We start from the raw sequence: 19194 nt of genomic DNA, 5'->3' as shown, positions 1-19194 counted from the left end.
CTTCAGCCTCCCGAGTAGCTGGGATTACAGGCATGTGCCACCACGCCCGGTTAATTTTTTTGTATTTTTAATAGAGACGGGGTTTCTCCGTGCTGGTCTCGAACTCCCAACCTCAGGTGATCCACCCGCCTCAGCCTCCCAAAGTGCTGGGATTACTGGTGTGAGCCACTGCATCCGGCCTTATTTTTTTGCTTTGCTAACGTGGAGTCTCTCTCTCTGTTGCCCAGGTTAGAGTGCAGTGGCACGATCTTGGCTCACTGCAGCCCCTACTTCCCAGGTTCAAGTAATTCTCCTGCCTCAGCCTTCTGAGTAGCTGGGATTACAGGCACGCGCCACCACGCCGAGCTAATTTTTTGTATTTTTAGTAGAGACGGGGTTTCACCATGTTGGCCAGGATGGTCTCGATCTCCTGACCTCAGGTGATCCACACCCCTTGGCCTCCTAAAGTGCTGAGATTACAGGTGTGAGCCACCGTGCCTGCCCCATTCCCTAGTAAATTATAATAACAGCAGTAATGATGATAATTAAGATCAGCAATATGAAATTTCTCTAAAAGAATGAAAATTAAGTTTTATTATTTTATTTATTTATTTATTTTTAGACAGGGTCTCACTCTGTCACCCAGGCTGGAGTACAGCAGCACAATCACAGCTGACTATAGCTTCGAACTCCTGGGCTCAAGTGATCCTCCCACCTAGGCCTCCCGAGTAGCTGGGACTACAGATGCACACCACAACACATGGCTAATGTTTTATTTATTTATTTATTTATTTATTTATTTATTTATTTGAGATGGAATTTCGCTCTTGTTATCCAGGCTAGAGTGCAGTGGCGTGATCTTGGCTCACTGCAACCTCCGCCTCCCCAGTTCAAGCAATTCTACTGCCTCAACCTCCCAAGTAGCTGGGATTACAGGCATGCACCACCCTGCCAGGATAATTTTGTGTCTTTAGTAGAGACGGGGTTTCTCCATGTTGATCAGGCTGGTCTCGAACTCCCGACCTCAGGTGATCTGCCCACCTCGGCCTCCCAAAGTGTTGAGATTACAGTAGTGAGCCACCATGCCAGGCCATGGCTAATGTTTTTTAAAAAATTTGTAAAGATGGAGGTCTCACTCCATGTTGCCCAGGCTGGTCTCGAACCCCTGGCCTCAAGCAATCCTCCTGCCTCAGCCTCCCATGTAGCTGGGACTACAGGTGTGAGCCACTGCCACCAGCCAAGTTGTTTTCATTAGCAAGGTTCCCACTAGTTACATTGTGCAGGAAAAAGGGAGACTCACAACAAACGCATGTTAGCCCTGACTGAATGTTCTGTTTTCACCTCCTAACTCCAAGGAGTAGGTGAGAAGAACTCCCTGGAAAGCCAGGCAACACCCACATCGAAGCCCCCAGTGCTTCTGAAACATTGTTCAGATAATTTCTTAAGTGGTAAAGGAGACAACTGTGCAACATTAATGATCACTTGAAAATTTTTCAGTCCAGGTCAGTGATTCAGGGGCTAGCTTGTCCAGCTTTTCTTATAGGTGCCTGCCTGCCTGCCTGCCTGCCTGCCTTCCTTCCTTCCTTCCTTCCTTCCTTCCTTCCTTCCTTCCTTCCTTCCTTCCTTCCTTCCCTCCTTCCTTCCTTCCTCCCTCCCTCCCTCCCTCCCTCCTTCCTTCCTTCCTCTCTTTCTTTCCTTCTTTCTTTCTTCTCTTTTTTTTTTGAGACAGAGTCTCACTCTGTCGCCCAAGCTGGAGTGCAGTGGCATGATCTTGGCTCACCGCAACCTCCGCCTCCCGGGTTCAAGCAATTCTCCCTGCGTCAGCCTCCCGAGTAGCTGGAATTACAGGTGCCCACCACCACGCCTGGCTAATATTTGTATTTCCAGTAGAGACAGGGTTTCTAAATGTTAGCCAGGCTGGTCTCAAACTCCTGACCTCAGGTGATCCACCTGCCTCAGCCTCCCAAAGTGCTGCAATTGCAGGCATGAACCACCATGCCTGGCTGCGTTATTGTGCTTTGATAGTTTAACGGCTTTAACTTGTTGAGACCAGGCGTGGTGGCTCACACCTGTAATCCCAGCTCTTTGGGAGGCTGAGGCAGGAGGATCCCTTGAAGCCAGGAGATCAAGACCAGCCTGGGCAATATGGCGAGACCCCTGTCTCTACCAAAAAAAACTAATTAGTGAGGCATGGTGGCACATGCCTGTAGTCCCAGCTACTCAGGCTGGCACAGCAGGATCACTTCAGCCCAGAAATTGGAGGCTGCAGTGAGCCATGATTGCACCACTGCACTCCAGCCTGGGCAACAGAGCAAGGTCCTGTCTCAAAAAACCAAAAAACAAACAAACAAACAAACAAAAAACAGAAAGAAAGAGTAGGACAGCCACTCCTCCAACAGAGCTCTAAGCCAAAGCCCAGCCTGTCAGTGTCACAGACAGATCAGACTTCAAAGACTTTTCTTCTCAGAAGCTGTTCCCAAATCAAGAGGCCATGACCTAGTCATCTGAAACTCCCGGAAAGGCAGGAGGGTCTTGGAATTTAGCTCCTGGGGAAGTGTGGAAGGCAGAAAATAGGGAGTGTCTGTACCCTCTGCGGAAAAGGAAGAAGCTTTTTTTTTTTTTTTTTTAATTATTTTGGACCCATTGGCCATCTCTCTAGTACAGCATTTAAAAGCAGGTTTTTTTGTTGTTGTTGTTTTGTTTTTGTTTTTGTTTTTGTTTTTGAGACGGAGTTTTGGTCTTGTTGCCCAGGCTGGAGTGCAATGGTGCTATCTCAGCTCACTGCAACCTCCGCCTCCCAGTTCAAGCGATTCTCCTGCCTCAGCCTCCCAAGTACCTGAGATTACAGGTGCCCGCCACCACATCCGGCTAATTTTTGTATTTTTAGTAGAGACTGGGTTTCACAATGTTGGCCAGGCTAGTCTTGAACTCCCGACCTCAGGTGATCCGCCCACCTCAGCCTCCCAAAGTGCTGGGATTACAGGCGTGAGCCACCGCACCCGGCAAAAGCAGCTCTTTCTAATAAAACTGAAAATGAATGACATTCCGTTTACCTAGCCATTCCCCTTGCAGAATGACCTGTATCAAAACACTGGTATGCAATAGGGGTCCTAAGTGAAGCATCTCTACTGTTAAAGAATGAAAACAGGAAATCACCATTTGACAAACACCATAGCATTAACTGTTGCAAGCAAGATGATAGTGTGATGAGAAACAGGATATTCGTACAGGTTTAAAATGTCTCCCCACAACGTACAAATAAATGACAAAGGGAAAGATAACTATGCAACAGTGGAGAAACATGGCAGATACCATCCTAAGCAATTTTTTTATTTTTCCAGGCTGGAGTGCAGTGGTGCAATCTTGGCTCACTGCAATCTCCACCTCCTGGGTTCAAGCGATTCTCCTGCCTCAGCCTCCTGAGTAGCTGGCATTACAGGCGCCCGCCACCACGCCTGGCTAATTTTTGTATTTTTAGTAGAGACTGGGTTTTGCCATGTTGGCCAAGCTGCTCTCAAAGTCCTAACCTCAAGTGATCCACCTGCCTCATCCTCCCAAAGTGCTGGGATTACAAGCGTGAACCACCACACCCGGCCAAGATTAATTTAAATCAGTAGACTTGGAGTAAAGCAGGTTGCCCTCTATAATGTGGGTGGGCCTTGTCCAATCAGTTGAAGGCTTTAAGAAAAAGACGGACTTCCCCGGAGGAAGAAGGCATTTGACCAGCAGCCAGCCTCCCACCTCAAGCTGCAACGTCAGCTCTCTTCCCTGGGTCTCAGCCAGCCAGCCCACCCTGCAGGTTTGGAATAATCGCCAGTCTCCATAATCATACGAGCCAGTTCCTTACCATTTCAATCTCTCTCTCACTCTCCCTCTCCCCCAACCCGTCCTATTAGTTCTGTTTCTCTGGAGAGCCCTGACTCATGCAAAGTGTCCCGTTAGGGAGGGCAGAAAGGAGGAGAAGGGATTTGGAGTTTGAGGGCAGCCGCTGCGCCGTGCTTGGGGTAGAGGCCCCAGGCTGGCTGGCTGTGGGAAGAGTGGTTTGGGGAAGCCAGTCCCTGGAGCTAAGCAGGGCATGGAGAGGAGGAGGAAGGGAAAAGAAGGAGAGTTGGAACTTTGGAGACCGTGAATGCCAGTGTCTGACTCCAAGATGTCTCTCTGCGGATTCTGAAGAGCCCCTGAGGGCTGTGGTCTGGTCAGGGCTGGTGAGAGGGAAGGGCTGACTATGGGCGGGGCTGGTGAGAGGGAGGGCCTAGTGAGGGGCGGGGCTGGTGAGAGGGAGGGCCTAGTGAGGGGCGGGGCTGGTGAGAGGGAGGGCCTAGTAAGGGGCGGGGCTGGTGAGGGGCGTGGCTGGTGGGAGCAGGGCTGGTGAACGGTGGAGCTCGTGAGGGTCAGGGCTGGTGAAAGGCAGGCCTGGTGAGGGGCAGGCCTGGTGAGGGGCAGGTCCAGTGATAAGTAGGGCCAGTGAGAGGGACATGCCTGGTGAGTGAGGCGGTGCTGACAGAGGCGAGACCTGTGAGGGTCGGGGCCAAAGGCAGGCTGGATTTCCAAGGTCATTGTAGCCCCTCGTTCCAGCCCGGAGCCACAGAGCTGGCCGGTTCCCTCTTCAGCCCTACCAGGCCTTCCCCGACCTCGGTGGTCTTCTGCCTGCCAAACGCCCACTGGGTTGTGTGGTTCTGTTGCGGTGGGAGCACGTCTGTGACATCTATGCACACACACATATATACCCCATATACACACACCCATGCCTTATATACAGAAGGTGCTTCATAAATGCACGCTCAGCCTTTGTCTGTGAGCACAGCCCAGCCTCTCCCAGAGCCGTCCTAGGACTGGGTTTGTCCGAGGGAATGGGAGGGAAGGGCAGAGCGGCCTAGCCTGGCGGCCTTTACCTCACGAGGTTGGCACAGGGCCCCGGCCACCGGCAGCTCTGGTACACACGCTGGACCACCGTCTCCGAGCCATTCTGCACCTGGCAGGACACCGTCCGTGTCACCGTGTGATGGCACCAGTGCCTGTGGAGAGAGCAACAGTCACATGAGCCGTGCCTGTTCCCAGAGCTGCCAACTTCAGGTCAGGGGGTCGTGCTGGACAGGGAGGGGTCCCCACAAACCTGGGGTGGAGGCTTGCTCTCTTGGATGGGGGGTCCACTGAGACCCTCTGTCTCGGTCTGAGGGGAAGAGAGAACACTTACAACCCTTGGCCACCAAGCCTTGGCATCATTTCCGTCACTGACCACCCAGTGTGGAATTGGTGAAAAAGACTCAGTCCTGCCCCTGGAAATCTCACCCTGGTGGGGAGAGGAGATGACATAGTCCATAGGAACAGCAGGTAACAGGTTCCATCACGTGCTGAGCACAAGAGCTATAGGAAGGGAACAGGGCACCTCGCCCAGCAGGCCCTGAGGCCACCAGCTGAGTACTGCAAGATAAGTAAGCCAACCAACCAACCGACCAACGTGTGGGGGCCATGAGAGGGGACACAGCCAGCAGGGAAGGCAGCAGTGTAACAGGCACAGAGTGGACAGAGACCACGGCAGGTCTAGCCTGCAATGAGAAGTGGCCAGGCCAGGCACAGTGGCTCACACTTGTAATCCCAGCAATTTGGGAGGCTGAGGCAGGAGGATCTCTTGAGCCCAGGAGTTCAAGATCAGCCTGAGCCACATAATGAGATCCTGCCTCTACAAAATAAAAATTAAAAAATTAGCCCAGGCGTGGTGGTGCACACATGTAGTCCCAGGTACTCAGGAGGCTGGGGCAGAGGGATGGCTTGAGCCCAGGATCACAGTGGCGATGATTGCACCACTGCACTCCAGCCTCGGGAACCAAGTGAAACCCTGAAGAAAGAAAGAAAGAAGGAAAGAAAGAAAGAAGGAAGGAAGGAAGGAAGGAAGGAAGGAAGGAAGGAAGGAAGGAAGGAAGGAAGGAAGGAAGGAAGGAGAGAGAAAGAAAGAAAGAAAGAAAGAGAAAGAAAGAAAGAAAGAAAGAAAGAAAGAAAGAAAGAAAGAAAGAAAGAAAAGAAAAGAAAGAAAGAAAGAGGAAGGAAGGAAAGGAAAGAAAGAAAAGAAAAGAAAGAAAGAAAAAGAAAGAAAGAAAGAAAGAAAGAAAGAAAGAAAGAAAGAAAGAAAGAAAGAAAGAAAGAAAAGAGAGAGAAAGGAAGGAAGGGAGAGAGGGAGGGAGGAAGGAAGGAAGGAAGGAAAAGAGAGGGAGGGAGGAAGGAGAGGGAAAGGAAGGAAAGGGAAGGGGAAGGGAGGGAGGAGGAAGGAGAGAAAGAAAGAGAGAGAGGAAGGAAGGAAGGAAAGAAGGAAGGAAGGAAGGAAGGAAGGAAGGGAGGGAGGGAGGGAAAGGGGAGGGAGGAAGGAAGGGAGGGAAAGAGAGAGAAAGAAATAAAGAGAGAGAGAGAGGGAGGGAGGGAAAGAGCCAGAGAGAGAGAAAGAAAGAAAGAGAGTCAGAAGGCTGAAGGAAGAGGAGGCAGGAGAAAGGAAGAAACCTGTGACCTGACAGGCTAGGGAATAAATGCCTTCAGAGTACAAGAAGCAAGGGGCAGCGAGCCTGGGCAGTGGAGAGAAGGAGGGAGGAAGGAAAGTACACAAACAATACGGGATCAGGTCAAGGTGCTCCCACCTCCTCCTCCCATCCCCATAGCCTAGAAATTGAAAATTGAAAAATAAGTCCCGGGCTAGGTGGTGGCTCATGCCCATAATCCCAGCACTTTTGGGGCTATGGAGGATGGATCACTTGAGCCCAGGAGTTTGAGACCAGCCCGGGTAACATGGCGAGACCCCATCTCTACAGAAATGTTTAAAAATTACCTGTGGTGGTGCACGCCTGTAGTCCTAGCCACTCAAGAGGCTAAGGCAGGAGGATCACTTGAGCCCAAGAGGTTGGGGCTACAGTAAGCTGTGGTCGTGCCACTGCACTGTAGCCTGGGTGACAGAGTGAGACCCTGTCTAAAAATAATATTAAAATAAAATAAGAAAAATAAGTCCTTAAGGGCATTGGAAAGAGAGAAGCAATGGACCAGACATTTGGAAGCGTCCCTAAGAGACAGAAAGTAGATGGGCCCACATCGAAGGTGAAAATCACAGCCAGAAACAAACAAAAGAGGACTGGGGCTGAAGCTGGGAGCCACAAGGGGGCACAGATGCAGGGATGGACCCAGAGGTGACCATCAGAGTGATTGGTTAGGGGACTACCATAGAAGGAGCTGGACAGGTAGGACCCAGGTCCTAGTCCCTGCTGGTTTCAGGAATCAGGCATTGGAGGCTGAGTGCGGTGGCTCACACCCATAATCCCAGCATTTTGGGAGGCCACGGCGGGAGAATTGCTTAAGCCTAGGAATTCTAGACTAGCCTGGGCAACATAGCAAGATCCTGTCTCTACAAAAATTATATATATACAGCCGGGCATGGTGGCTCATGCCTGTAATCACAGCACTTTGGGAGGTCAAAGTGGGCGGATCATCTGAGATCAGGGGTTCGAGACCAGCCTGCCCAACATGGTGAAACCCCATCTCTACTAAAAATGCAAAAACAAATAGCTGGGCTTGATGGCATGAACCTATAGTCCCAGCTACTCGGGAGGCTGAGATAGGAGAATCACTTGAACCCGGGAGGCAGAGATTGCAGTGAGCCGAGATCGCACCACTGCACTCTAACCTGGGTGACAGAGCAAGACTCCATCTCAAAATATAGATATATTATAGGTATAGATATCTATAGATACATCTTTATATCTATGTCTATATAGATAGATAGATAGATAGATACACCTGTATCTATGGATATGTAGAGATACGTAGATATGATAGTGCCACTGCACACTGGCCTGGGTGACAGAGTGAGACCCTGTCTCTATTTAAAAAAAAAATATATATATATATATATATTTAAAATATATATATATGTATCAGGCATTGGATTCACCTGTCCTACGGTAGGTATGGTCAGAGGAGTGGGTGCTGGGTGATCTCAAAAGCTGGTGACCTTTCAGTCATGGGGGATAGAAAAGAGAAAAAAAAAAAAAATGCTGGTGACCTCCAGGAGAAACAGGGTCACTCTCAAAGTCAGACAGATAAATGAATTCTTACACACTCGTTTCCCATTCTTCATCCATACCTCCAGCCCACCAACAGACAAATTCTCAGGAAACAGAAACAAGCTAATGGAAAACCCCAGATACCAAGACTTTCAAATTATTTAAGGAAAAAAGGCCAGTATCATGGAAGAAAGGCACCAACTCAACAGGCAATAAATCACATCCCCTTAAAAAATAGTAAAGCAAATAGATGGAGACAATTTTTAAAAGCATAATTAATCCCCTCAAATAAATAAGACAATGTATCACTCACTAAAAAATTCTGGTCAGGCGTGGTGGCTCACACCTGTAATCCCAGCACTTGGGGAGGCTGAGGCGGGTGGATAGCTTGACCCCAGGAGTTTAGACCAGCCTGGGCAACACGGTGAAACATGGTATCTACAAAAATATACAAAAATTAGCCAGGCATGGTCCCTGACACTCCTGTGGTCCCAGCTACTCAGGAGGCTGAGGCAGGAGGATTGCTGGAGCACAGGAGTTTGAGACTGCAGTGAGCCATGATCGCGCCGCTGCACTCCAACCTGGGTGACAGAGCAAGACCCTGTCACATACACACAAAAGAATATATGAAATAAATAAATTCAGTATCTTAGAAGTGAAATGTATGACTGTGAAAAACAGAATGGAAACAGCTAAAAAGCGAACTAATGAGCTGCAAATCTAAGTTGTGACCTTCCCCAGAAGACACTGCAAAAAGAAAAGGAGATGGAAAGCAGGCAGAAACAGGTAACAAGGGACCTAGAGGAAGACCAAGGGCCAACATCTATCTAGTAGTAGCTCTGGAAGGGAAGATCAGAAAGAACAAAGAGGGCTGGGTGCGGTGGCTCGTGCCTGTAATCGCACCACTTTGGGAGGCCGAGGCAGGCAGATCACGAGGTCAGGAGATCAAGACCATCCTGGCTCATATAGTGAAACCTCGTCTCTACTAAAAAATACAAAAAACTAGCCGGGCGTGGTGGTGGGCACCTGTACTCCCAGCTACTCCGGAGGCTGAGGCAGGAGAATGGCGTGAACCTGGGAGGCGGAGCTTGAAGTGAGCCGAGATCCACCTCTGCACTCCAGCCTGGGTGACAGAGCAAGACTGTCTCAAAAAAAAAAAAAAAAAAGAACAAAGAGAAGCATGTATTTGAAGAAATAACAAGAAAATTTACAAGAGCTGAAGAAAGACATGAGTTCAGGCCGGGCGTGGTAGTTCATGCCTGTAATCCCACTACTTTAGGAGGCCAAGGCCGGTGGATCACTTGAGGTCAGGAGTGTAGTGGCACGATCATGGCTCACCACAGCCTCAACCTCCTGGGCTCACGTAATCCTCCCATCTCAGCCTCCCAAGTAGCTGGGACCACAGGTATGCACCACCACACTGGCTAACTTTTGCATATTTTGCAGAAACGGGATCTGGCCATGTTGCCCAGGCTGGTCTCAAACTCCTGGGCTCAGGTGACCCTCCCACCTCGGCTTCCCAAAGGGCTGGGATTACAGGTGTGAGCCACCACGCCCAGCTAAACACAGGTTTAATAGACATGAAGAACAAGGAAAAAAAAATCCATATACAGATTTAAATGTATAAGCAAATATTAGGTATAATCTTACATCAAAAAATTTCAAACTCCTGACTACTGGACAATTTTCTAGGAAAACACATATTACCAGTACTAGCACAGGCAAATATACATGAAAGCAGTTGGGTGCAGTGGCTCACGCCTGTGATCCCAGCCCTTTGGAAGGCTGAGGTGGGAGGATCACTTGAGCCCAGAAGTTCCAGACTAGCCTGGGCAATGCGGCAAGACTCCGTCTCTACAAAATAAAAAGTAAAAATTGGCCGGGCATGGTGGCGTGTGCCTGTGGTCTCAGCTACTCGGAAGGCTGAGGCAGGAGGATCGCTTGGGATCAGGGATCAAGGCTGCAGAGAGCTATGATCGCACCACTGCACTCCAGCCTGGGTGACAGCGCCAGACCCTGTCTCAACAAAACAAAACAACAACATGGAAGCAAAGGGAAAAGTAGTGAAAAGTTGAGCCCCCTCCTCACAGGCACCAGGAAACCTAGTTTAAAACCAGGTTCTGCCACAAACCTGCTGTATGACAGGCAGAGTGATGTCCCTTCTCTGAGCCTCAGTTATATTTAAAATCTAACTCTTACGGTTATGATGAGGCTGGGCACAGTGGCTCACGCCTGTAAACACAGCACTTTGAGAAACCAAGGCAGGTAGATCACCTGAGGTCAGGAGTTCGAGACCAGTCTGGCCAACATGGCCAATGCAAAAAATTAGACGAGCTCTACTAAAAATGCAAAAAATTAGACGAGCGTGGTAGTGGGCGCCTGTAATCCCAGCTACTGGGGAGGCTGAGGCAGAAGAATCGCTTGAACCTGAGAGGCGAAGGTTGCAGTGAGCCGAGATCGCACCATTGCACTCCAGCTTGGGCAACAAGAGTGAAACTCCATCTCAAAAAAAAGGTTATGATGAGGACTAAGTGAACACGTCCCAGTCAGTAATGTGGAAATCATGCAACGTTACCTAAATCAAGGCATCATTCTTAATTAACTGGCTACTTAAACCCTACAAAGGAATAACAGCTTAAAGACAGTCCTAGTTTGCAGATGGGAAAAGAAAGTCTGAGGTTAAGCTTAATTGCCCATAGCTACAGCTCAAACCAGAGGCTGAGCTGCAAAGGGAGTCTAGTGTTCCTGACCCGAGGACTGGCGGGATCCCACCTACCCAGTACAAACTGTGAATTCCACCTCTGCCAATTAAAAAGGTCCTGAAACTGTTTGAGACTTCAGCAGCCTGGGCCCTTCCTTTGATTCTACTGGAAAGCCTCAGCTCTAGCCCAAGCACTCTGTGTGTGTTTCCAAAAAGAGAGGTGAGCCAGGCACAGTGGCTTATGTCTGTAATCCCAGCACTTTGGGAGGCCGAGATGGGCGGATCACATGAGGTCAGGAGTTTGAGATCAGCCTGGCCAACATGGCAAAACCTCGTCTCTGATAAAAATACAAAAATTAGCCGGGCGTGGTGGCAGGTGCCTGTGATCCCAGCTGCTCGGGAGGCTGAGGTGGGAGAATTGCTTGAGCCCAGGAGGTGGAGGTTGCAGTGAGCCGAGTTCACGCCACTGCACTCCAGTCTGCGAGACAGAGCAAGACTCCGACACACACACACAGAGAGAGAGAGAGAGAGAGAGAGAGAGAGAGGTGACTTTCCTCGGGATGGGCTACTGTGGGATCCTGAGATCCACCCCGAGGGTTCTAGAACAGACAGACCGTCCAGCATCTCTGAACCACACTGAGTCAGGGCTTTCCATAGAGAAATGAGCTGTGAATTGGAAAACATTTCCAAATACCTCAAATCACCGTCTCCAGAACATTTGGTCTTTAAATGGGCTGGAAATGGCTTCCAAAAATCAAAACCTGGCCAAAAACAATGAAGAAGGGAGGCAGAGACAAGGAAAGGGGGGCCAGACCTTTCCAGATGGAGTTCTAAAGCCTGTGCATCCCCAGGTACCCGTGGTTGTGGGGACCCCCATGGTCTTGCCCCTAGGATCCCTGCATCCTGAGTGTTTTGTCTGCCTCTGTCTGCTGTCGCAGTGTCGTCCTGCCACCGCCGACCCGCACATTTCAGCTCCTGACTATGGCAGGTGCACAGCAGCGGGTGAACAGCGCTCTGGGGGCCATAAAATAACTGCAGCCGGAAAGGTGCTTAGCAGGAGACATACGTCCCTTTCATGACCCTCCTGGAAGGACTGACCCAGGAGGACAGAACTGGGACGTGGCAGGCCTGGTCCTCGAACTGCCAAGAAATGAACACACTCCTGGCAGCCTCCATCAGGATGGCAAGGGACTGGTATTATCTCTGGGCATCATCTCAGCAATGTTCCTTCCTCATTTCCCTTCCCTTCTCCCCAGCTGAGCACTCAGGGAGGGTCCAAGACAGTAAACTCACTCCTAGCAAAGGCCTTGGGGACAGATCTGCTCCCGCCAAGTCTCTTTCCCCTCCCTTCCCTCCCCTCCCCTCCTCTCCCCTCCCCTCCCCTCCCCTCCCCTCCCTTCCCCTCCCCTCCCCTCCCCTCCCTTCTCCTCCCTTCCCATTCCCTCCCCTCCCCTCCCCTCTCCTCCCCTCTCCTTTCCTTTCTTGAGATGGAGTTTTACTCTTGCGGCCCAGGCTGGAGTGCAATGGCACGATCTCAGCTCATTGCAGCCTCCGCCTCCTGGGTTCAATCTATTTTCCTGTCTCAGCCTCCCAGGTAGCTGGAATTACAGGCACCCGACATCACACCAGGCTAATATTTTGTATTTTTAGTAGAGACTGGGTTTCGCCATGTTGGCCAGGCTGGTCTGGAACTCCTGACCTCAAGTGATCCACCCACCTCAGCCTCCCAAAGTGCTGGGATTACAGGCACGAGCCACCGCGCCTGGCCCCAAGTCTCTTTTTCTTGCAAGAAGAGGCCCACTTCACTGAGGGGGAGGAGGAATCAAGCTGTCCCGAGCCACAACCAGCTCAAGGCTTGCTCCCACAGCACTTTCACCCCACCAAGCGTTTGGCTCTGTGGTTTCGCTGAGCCGTCAAATCCTTAACTGGGGGTTAATAGAGAAAACGAGTGCTAAGTAATCTCAGGAAACCATGTAATGATGGGATAGAGGGACCTTCAGAACACTTCCCAGGTTCATGCCCATCTCTGAATGTGACCAGCCAACCCCTCTCCGAGGTCCCTGCCACCCTAAGAGATACTGCTGAAGCAGCCTCTTCCCCCCATATTCCTGGTGATGCGGGACAGGGGAGCCCCAAAATTGAGGCTTAGCCTGGGAGGGTTCTTAGTTTTTCCCAGGAAAGAATTCAAGGACGAGCCGGTGGTGGTGCATCTTTTATTGAAGTGGCAGTGCACGGCTCTGCTCCCTGCAGAGCAGGGCTACCCCAGAGGCAGTGTGCCCAGAGTAGAAGCTCAGAGGTGGGGCCGCACACATTCAAATCTATACGCACTTTTTTTTTTTTGGAGTCTCTCTCTGTGGCCCGGGCTGAAGTACAGCAATGCAATCTTGGTTCACTATAACCTCCACCTCCCAGGTTCAAGGGATTCTTCTGTCTCAGCCTCCCTAGTAGCTGGGATTACAGGCGCATGCCACCACACCTGGCTAATTTTTGGAGACGGGGTTTCACCATATTGGTCAGGCTGGTGTTAAACTCCTGACCTCAAATGATCCCCCGGCCTCGGCCTCCCAAAGTGCTGGGATTACAGGCATGAGCCACTGCGTCAGCCCCACTTTTAATTGTATGCAAATTGAGGGGTGGTTTATGCATAAACTTCCAGGATGAGGGTGATAGCTTGTTGTTGGGTTGTTGTCATGAAAAGGGGTGGTAACTCCTGGTGTTGCCATGGCAATGGTAAACTGACATGGCGCACTGGTGGGCATGTCTTATGCGGAGGTGCTTCTGCCCCGACCTGTTTCGTTTAGCTAGTCCTCAATTTGGTCTGGCGTCCAAGCTCTGCCTCTGGAGTCAAGTTCCACCTCCTACCTCACCACCTCTACCCAAGCCTCAGGCTTGGCCTCCCCAGCCCCAGTGCTCCTAACTGAACTTTGCTTTGAGAGTTGATCTCATGCGTCCCCTCCCTCCCCAGGACACTTGAGCCCCTGAGCCTGAGTCAGAGACCAGGGCTTTTGTTTTTTGTTTGTTTGTTTGTTTTTAGGAACGGAGTCTTGTTCTGTTGCCCAGGCTGGAGTGCAATGGCATTATCATAGCTCACTGCAGCCTTGACCTCCTGGGCTCAAGCAATTCTGCAAGGCCCCAAGGCCTTGCCAGTGCGCCCCCCCCGCCCCCGCCTTTCCACCAGAACCACACAGTCTGCCCTCATTTCCTCATCCTGAGCTCTGTCCTGCCCCCCTGTTGAGTCACCACCGTGCCTGCCTGCTTGCCTAGACAGTGGTCACACACCATCATGTCCCACAGGCCACTGCAGTACACACAATGCCAACCTGTCCAATTCAACTGAATCCATCACTATTCAACCCCGAATTGCTCCTCCAGCTTGGAGACCAGCACCTCTAAATTCCCCGTTTCCTCACCAGGAGCAAATCACCCAGACTCGACCTTCTCCTTTCCTCCCTCCCTTCCCTGCCTCCTTACACTCAATTAAGCACCGTGCCTCCAAGTCCCTGTCCTGACGTCTCCCATGGTGGTCCTGAACCTCGGCCCCTCCTGCCCTCCCAGCCTGCAGTCTCCTACATCTACCACCAGAGGGCGCCCTCTCAAGCACAGAAGTGGCTGTGTCCCTCCTGGGAGCCTTCCCTGACCCTCCAGCCAGGAAAGGTCCTCCTGTCCCACAGGGCCCCTTGTATGCCTCTGTCTTAGCCTTTGTCCTATGGGAAGACTCCCAGCTCCTGAAGACGGCGGGCACAAGGCAGGCGTGGTAAAATTCTGTTGCTCTGACCCCAAGCCCTGCATCCCAGAAGGAGCCCTCCCACTCACAGTCACTCAGCTCAACCACAGCAGCTGCTCCAGGTTGTGGTCTGTGCCAGGACCTCAGCCCCAGCAGGATCTGAGCCATCTCAAGGTTGGGGGTGTCCAGCTTCAGGCCCAGCTCCCCAGCACCACACCTGCCCTCCCTGTCCTAATTACCTGGCCACACCTGCCCAGTCCCTCAGAGAGGCCAGCGCCAGTGGGCTTGCCTGCCAACTGTGTTCAATAAGCTCTGTTAGAACTAAGGTTTGCCCAGCCTGGGGCAACATAGCAAGACCCCAGCTCTACAAAAAAATTAGAAAAAAATAAATAAATAACTGGGCGTGGTGCCTCATGCCCGAAATCCTAGCACTCTGGAAGGGTGAGGTAAGAGAATCACTTGAACCTAGGAGGTGGAGGTTGTAATGAGCTGAGATCGTGTCATTGCACTCCAGCCTGGGCTACAGAGCAAGACTCTGTCTCAAACACACACACACACACACACACACACACACACACCCCAAAATTAGCTGGGCGTGGTGGTGCACACCTGTAATCCCAGCTACTCAGGAGGCTGAGGCAGGAGAATCTCTTGAACCAGGGAGAGCTAAATCATAAGATGTTTGTTATATTTATTTTATTTTCTCTCTGACCTTTGCATCCTTCATGCATGATCACATGTACAGTCATTTCAATAGACAGTAATCACTAATAATTCACTACCTTCCTGTCCTAGTCCCGGGCAGGCTGTCAAACAAGATTAATAAACTTCTTTTTTCAAGAACAATGATCCTTAGTCACACAACTTCTTTCACAACAACCAAAAGTTGCTAAGATGCAGGTACGGTAAAATGAGAACCCACCCTAGTTTGCTCTTCTGTAATAACTTAGTATTCAGGAGTCATAGTCATGTTATTATGAAACCTAAGACTGGTCTTTGCAATATTTTTTAGAGTTTGCATTCAGATGAACCGATGAACCAACGAACACCAGCTGGACCAGCAACTCATGACCCTCCACCACCCAGAAATGGACTTGGTGCACAAAGATGGTTTTAACACCCCTAAGAGTCCATGCCCAACCAATGAGCAGGACCCATTCCCTAGCCCCCTGCCCACCAAATCACTTAAAAACCCTAGCCTCGGGCTGGGAATGGTGGCTCACGCCTGTAATCCCAGCACTTTGGGAGGCCAAGGCGGGCGAATCACGAGGTCAGGAGATCAAGACCATCCTGGCTAACATGGTGAAACCCTGTCTCTACTAAAAACACAAAAAATTAGTTGGGCGTGATGGCGGGCACCTGTAGTCCCAGCTACTCGGGAGGTTGAGACAGGAGAATGGCGTGAACCCAGGAGGCAGAGGTTGCAGTGAGCTGAGATCGCGCCACTGCACTCCAGCCTGGGCGACAGAGTGAGACTCCATCTCAAAATAAATAATAAATAAATAATAAATAAAAAAATAATCCTAGCCTCTGAAATCTCAGGGAGGTGGATTTGAGAACTATCTCCTGTCCTCCTCGCTCAGTTGCCTTGCAATAATTAAACCCTTTCTGTGCTGCAACACCTGCTGTTTCAGTATTTTGGTTGTGTCTGCTAAGTGGGTGAGAACCCTGATCAGGTGGTAACACACCTTGTTCTTCTACTTCCAGCCTCCAGAACTATGAAGAGATAAATTTATTTTGTTTAAGCCACCCAGTCAGTGGCATGGCAGCCCTGGCAATTGAATATGTGTACATTCCTCTGTTCGATCTTCTCAACAATGTGACATGCATGAATTTTACAGATAAGAAACTCCAGAAAACACCACAAGTCACAGAATGAGTACATAGTAAATTTGTGCCTTAAAACTCAGTCTTCTCATTCCCAACCCCATGCTCCATCCACTTTGCTAATGAGAACAGGTGGATAGTCAGAGAGCAAATAAAATATCCCCTCATAGGTCCTTCTTACCCATGTCCCTCAAGGACCAGGAAAAATAGCAAGGAGGAGGAACTATCCCTACTCTTGTTTGAAACCAATGTGATGAGAGTTGAGCGTGGTTCAGACCCCAGCCAAGTACACAGAGTGGTTTCTCTTCCACTCCTCATTCTGCTACCTAAGTACGGTGTCCTGATCATCTTCACCCAACTCTGGGTGGTAAGTACTGTTATTATTCCACTTTTACAGATAAGGAAACTGAGGCACAGGAAGGATAAATAACATGTCCAAGGTCATGCAACAAGTCAACAGGCAACCCTTAAACACTTTGCTAAACAGCCAGATGATCTGGGTCTTGGCATGTGGCTGTCTGTCTTCTTGGGGCCATGCCTCTAGGAGAGGAAGACCTTGACTGACGAGGCAGCAGACTGCTGCTGGGAACCGTGGAAGACCAGGAGCCAGTAGAGACGGGGGCCTGGGTCTTAGGAGACAGTTGGGATCCAAGCTAGATCTGCACAGCCGCAGCAAGGAGCCAAGTCTAACAAGATGAAATATGACCAGGCGAATGTGAAGTCCTGCACTGCAGCCCCAGAGTCCAGAGGACGAGCCTCAGATGGGATGTAGAGGTTCTTGCCAACAATAAGTTCAGCATGAGTCAACGGTGTGAGTTGTGACCTCTACAAATCAAAGGCCATCCCAGGCTGTCTTACTAGGAAAATAGAATCAGGAACACACCTTGTTCCCCTCCATGCCCACCAGCCCTTGTGGTAGATGTTGGGCTGTGCCACCCAGATCCCCTGCAATGAAAAAGGTTTTTAGCCCCAGCTACAGGAAGTGCTGTCAACAGACATCCATCATTCAGCTGCTCAGAATCACCTCATCCAAGGTCCCAGCTCTTCCCAGGGCACCCTCCATCCTGACTGGTGGAGACGCACTTGAAAAGCCTGGACATATCTCTGCCTGGGGACAATCCTGAAGGACCATCCCAGCTGCAGAGCCTCATGGGGTCTAGGGCAGCTGTCCTGGCCTATATGGAGACCTTCTGCTCATTCCTGCCTCAGTTCCCTCCCTTCCCCAGGGATTCATCCTAAAAGTCATCCCTAATAAACACCCTCCATGTTAGACTCTGGCTCAGAATCTGCTTCACTGATGCAGGGTAGGTTAGCCCCAGTGTTGGGGCTTAACCAGGGAGGGTTCTTGGCTTAACCTAGGAAATAATTCAAGGGCAAGCCAGTGGTATTAGCAATTTTTATCGAAGCAGCAATGCACAACAGCAGCAGACGTTCTGCTCCTTGCAGAGCAAGGCTACCCCACAGGCAGTGTGCCTAGAGTAGCAGCTCAGAGGCAGTGCTTCACTCATATTTACACCCATTTTAATGATATGCAAATTAGATGCAAATTAAGGTCATCAGTGATATGCAAATTAGAGTTGGTCATAATTTCTGTATAGCCCACCCCTTAATTTGCATGTGATTAAGCGGTAACTTCCGGGTGGTAACTTTGAAGGAGTGCTAACTTCTGGGTCATCAGGGTGTTGCCCTGGAAAGGGGCTGTAACTTCTGGGTGTTGCCATGGCAATGGTAAATTGTCATGGCGCTAGGGGGTGTGTTTTATGGAGAGGTGCTTTCACCTCTTCCCTCTTTTAGCTAGTCCTCAATTTGGTCCAGTGTCTGCACCCCATCTCCAGAGTCAAGTCCCATCTCCTACCTCACTGAGGACTCTCCCTGTGTCTGCCATGAGGTTCAACAGAAATGCAGAAAAACTGCCACCCAGAGCCCTGGGAGGAGATATCCGTGGCCACTGTCCTACAAGCAGAAGATGACTGAGCTGGGAGGGAGTGGAGGCTAATGTCAGAGTTAGAGCCGTGAGCGCCCATGGGAAGAAAAGTCATCGCCCGGGATTTGGTCAGGTGAAAGGGAGGTCCCACAGCTCCTCAGGCTCAGACCTGCCCTCTCTAGCAGGGCAGGTGAGGGGTGTTGAGGACAGGTCCCTCAGGAATATTGAGCAGAAACAAGCTGAGGGCCATGGTGAAGGCAGCCAGCTCTCTGTCCCAAGATTCTGTAGGGGAGTCGGACCAGATTTGCTGTCATGGCCCCAGAGGGCACGGAGTCAGGTCAGAGCATGAGGCTGCTGGGAGACAGGCATCACTCAGGCTAAGGAGGTACCGCTGCCAGGAAGAGCTGCCCACAGGTGCAATGGGCTGCCCATGGGTACAATGAGCTGCCCACAGTGGGTGGCATAGATGCCCCATCTACTCCCCATCCCCTTCTGGAAGGGGCGAGCAGGATACGCACTCGATGGGGGTGGAAGGTGGAGACATGTTGGCTCTGGAGGAGCTTGGAGACTCACTCTATTGGAAAAGAGGAGGTGAAAACGTGGAAAGTAGGATGAGATTTGTTTGTTTGTTTGTTTTTATAGGGACAGCATCTTGCTCTGTTGTCCGGGCTAGAGTGCAGTGGTGCAATTCTAGCTTACTGCAGCCTCAACCTCCTGGGCTCAAGCAATCCTCCTGCCTCAGCCTCTACGTGCCACCATGCCCAGCTATTTTTTAAAGAACTTTTTTTGCAGAGATGGGGTCCTGCTATGTCGCCCAAGCTCGTCATAGAACTCCTGGGCTCAAGGGATTCTTCCACCTCTCAAGAAGCTAGGACTACAGGCCTGCACCACTGCACCCAGCCAACACATGGGAAGTTTTTAAATAAGAGAACTGGGTCAGAATGGGGTTCCAGGGTACCTGCTGGGGCAGGATGGAGAGGCAGAAGCTAGAGGCTGAGTCCAG

At 50.6% G+C, this 19194-nt stretch overlaps 1 protein-coding gene across 5 annotated transcripts in view; it reads right to left on the bottom strand.

Moving 5' to 3' along the window:
- COL26A1 (collagen type XXVI alpha 1 chain) overlaps positions 1 to 19194 on the bottom strand; it is a 200471-nt gene that overhangs the window by 132497 nt on the left and 48780 nt on the right. For 3 of the 5 annotated variants that reach the window (XM_015134533.3, XM_015134534.3, XM_077996531.1), the window contains exon 2: positions 4872 to 4994. The exons of the other annotated variants lie outside the window; for them this stretch is intronic. In XM_015134533.3, coding sequence (XP_014990019.2) covers positions 4872 to 4994 — 123 coding nt within the window. The remainder of the gene's footprint in view (positions 1 to 4871; positions 4995 to 19194) is intronic. 5 annotated transcript variants of the gene reach the window in all.

This window comes from Macaca mulatta, chromosome 3 (genome assembly GCF_049350105.2).
Source record: "Macaca mulatta isolate MMU2019108-1 chromosome 3, T2T-MMU8v2.0, whole genome shotgun sequence".
Taxonomy (NCBI): domain Eukaryota; kingdom Metazoa; phylum Chordata; class Mammalia; order Primates; family Cercopithecidae; genus Macaca; species Macaca mulatta.
The sequence above is the reverse complement of the archived record's forward strand: the minus strand, read 5'-3'. Positions and strand labels throughout refer to the sequence as shown.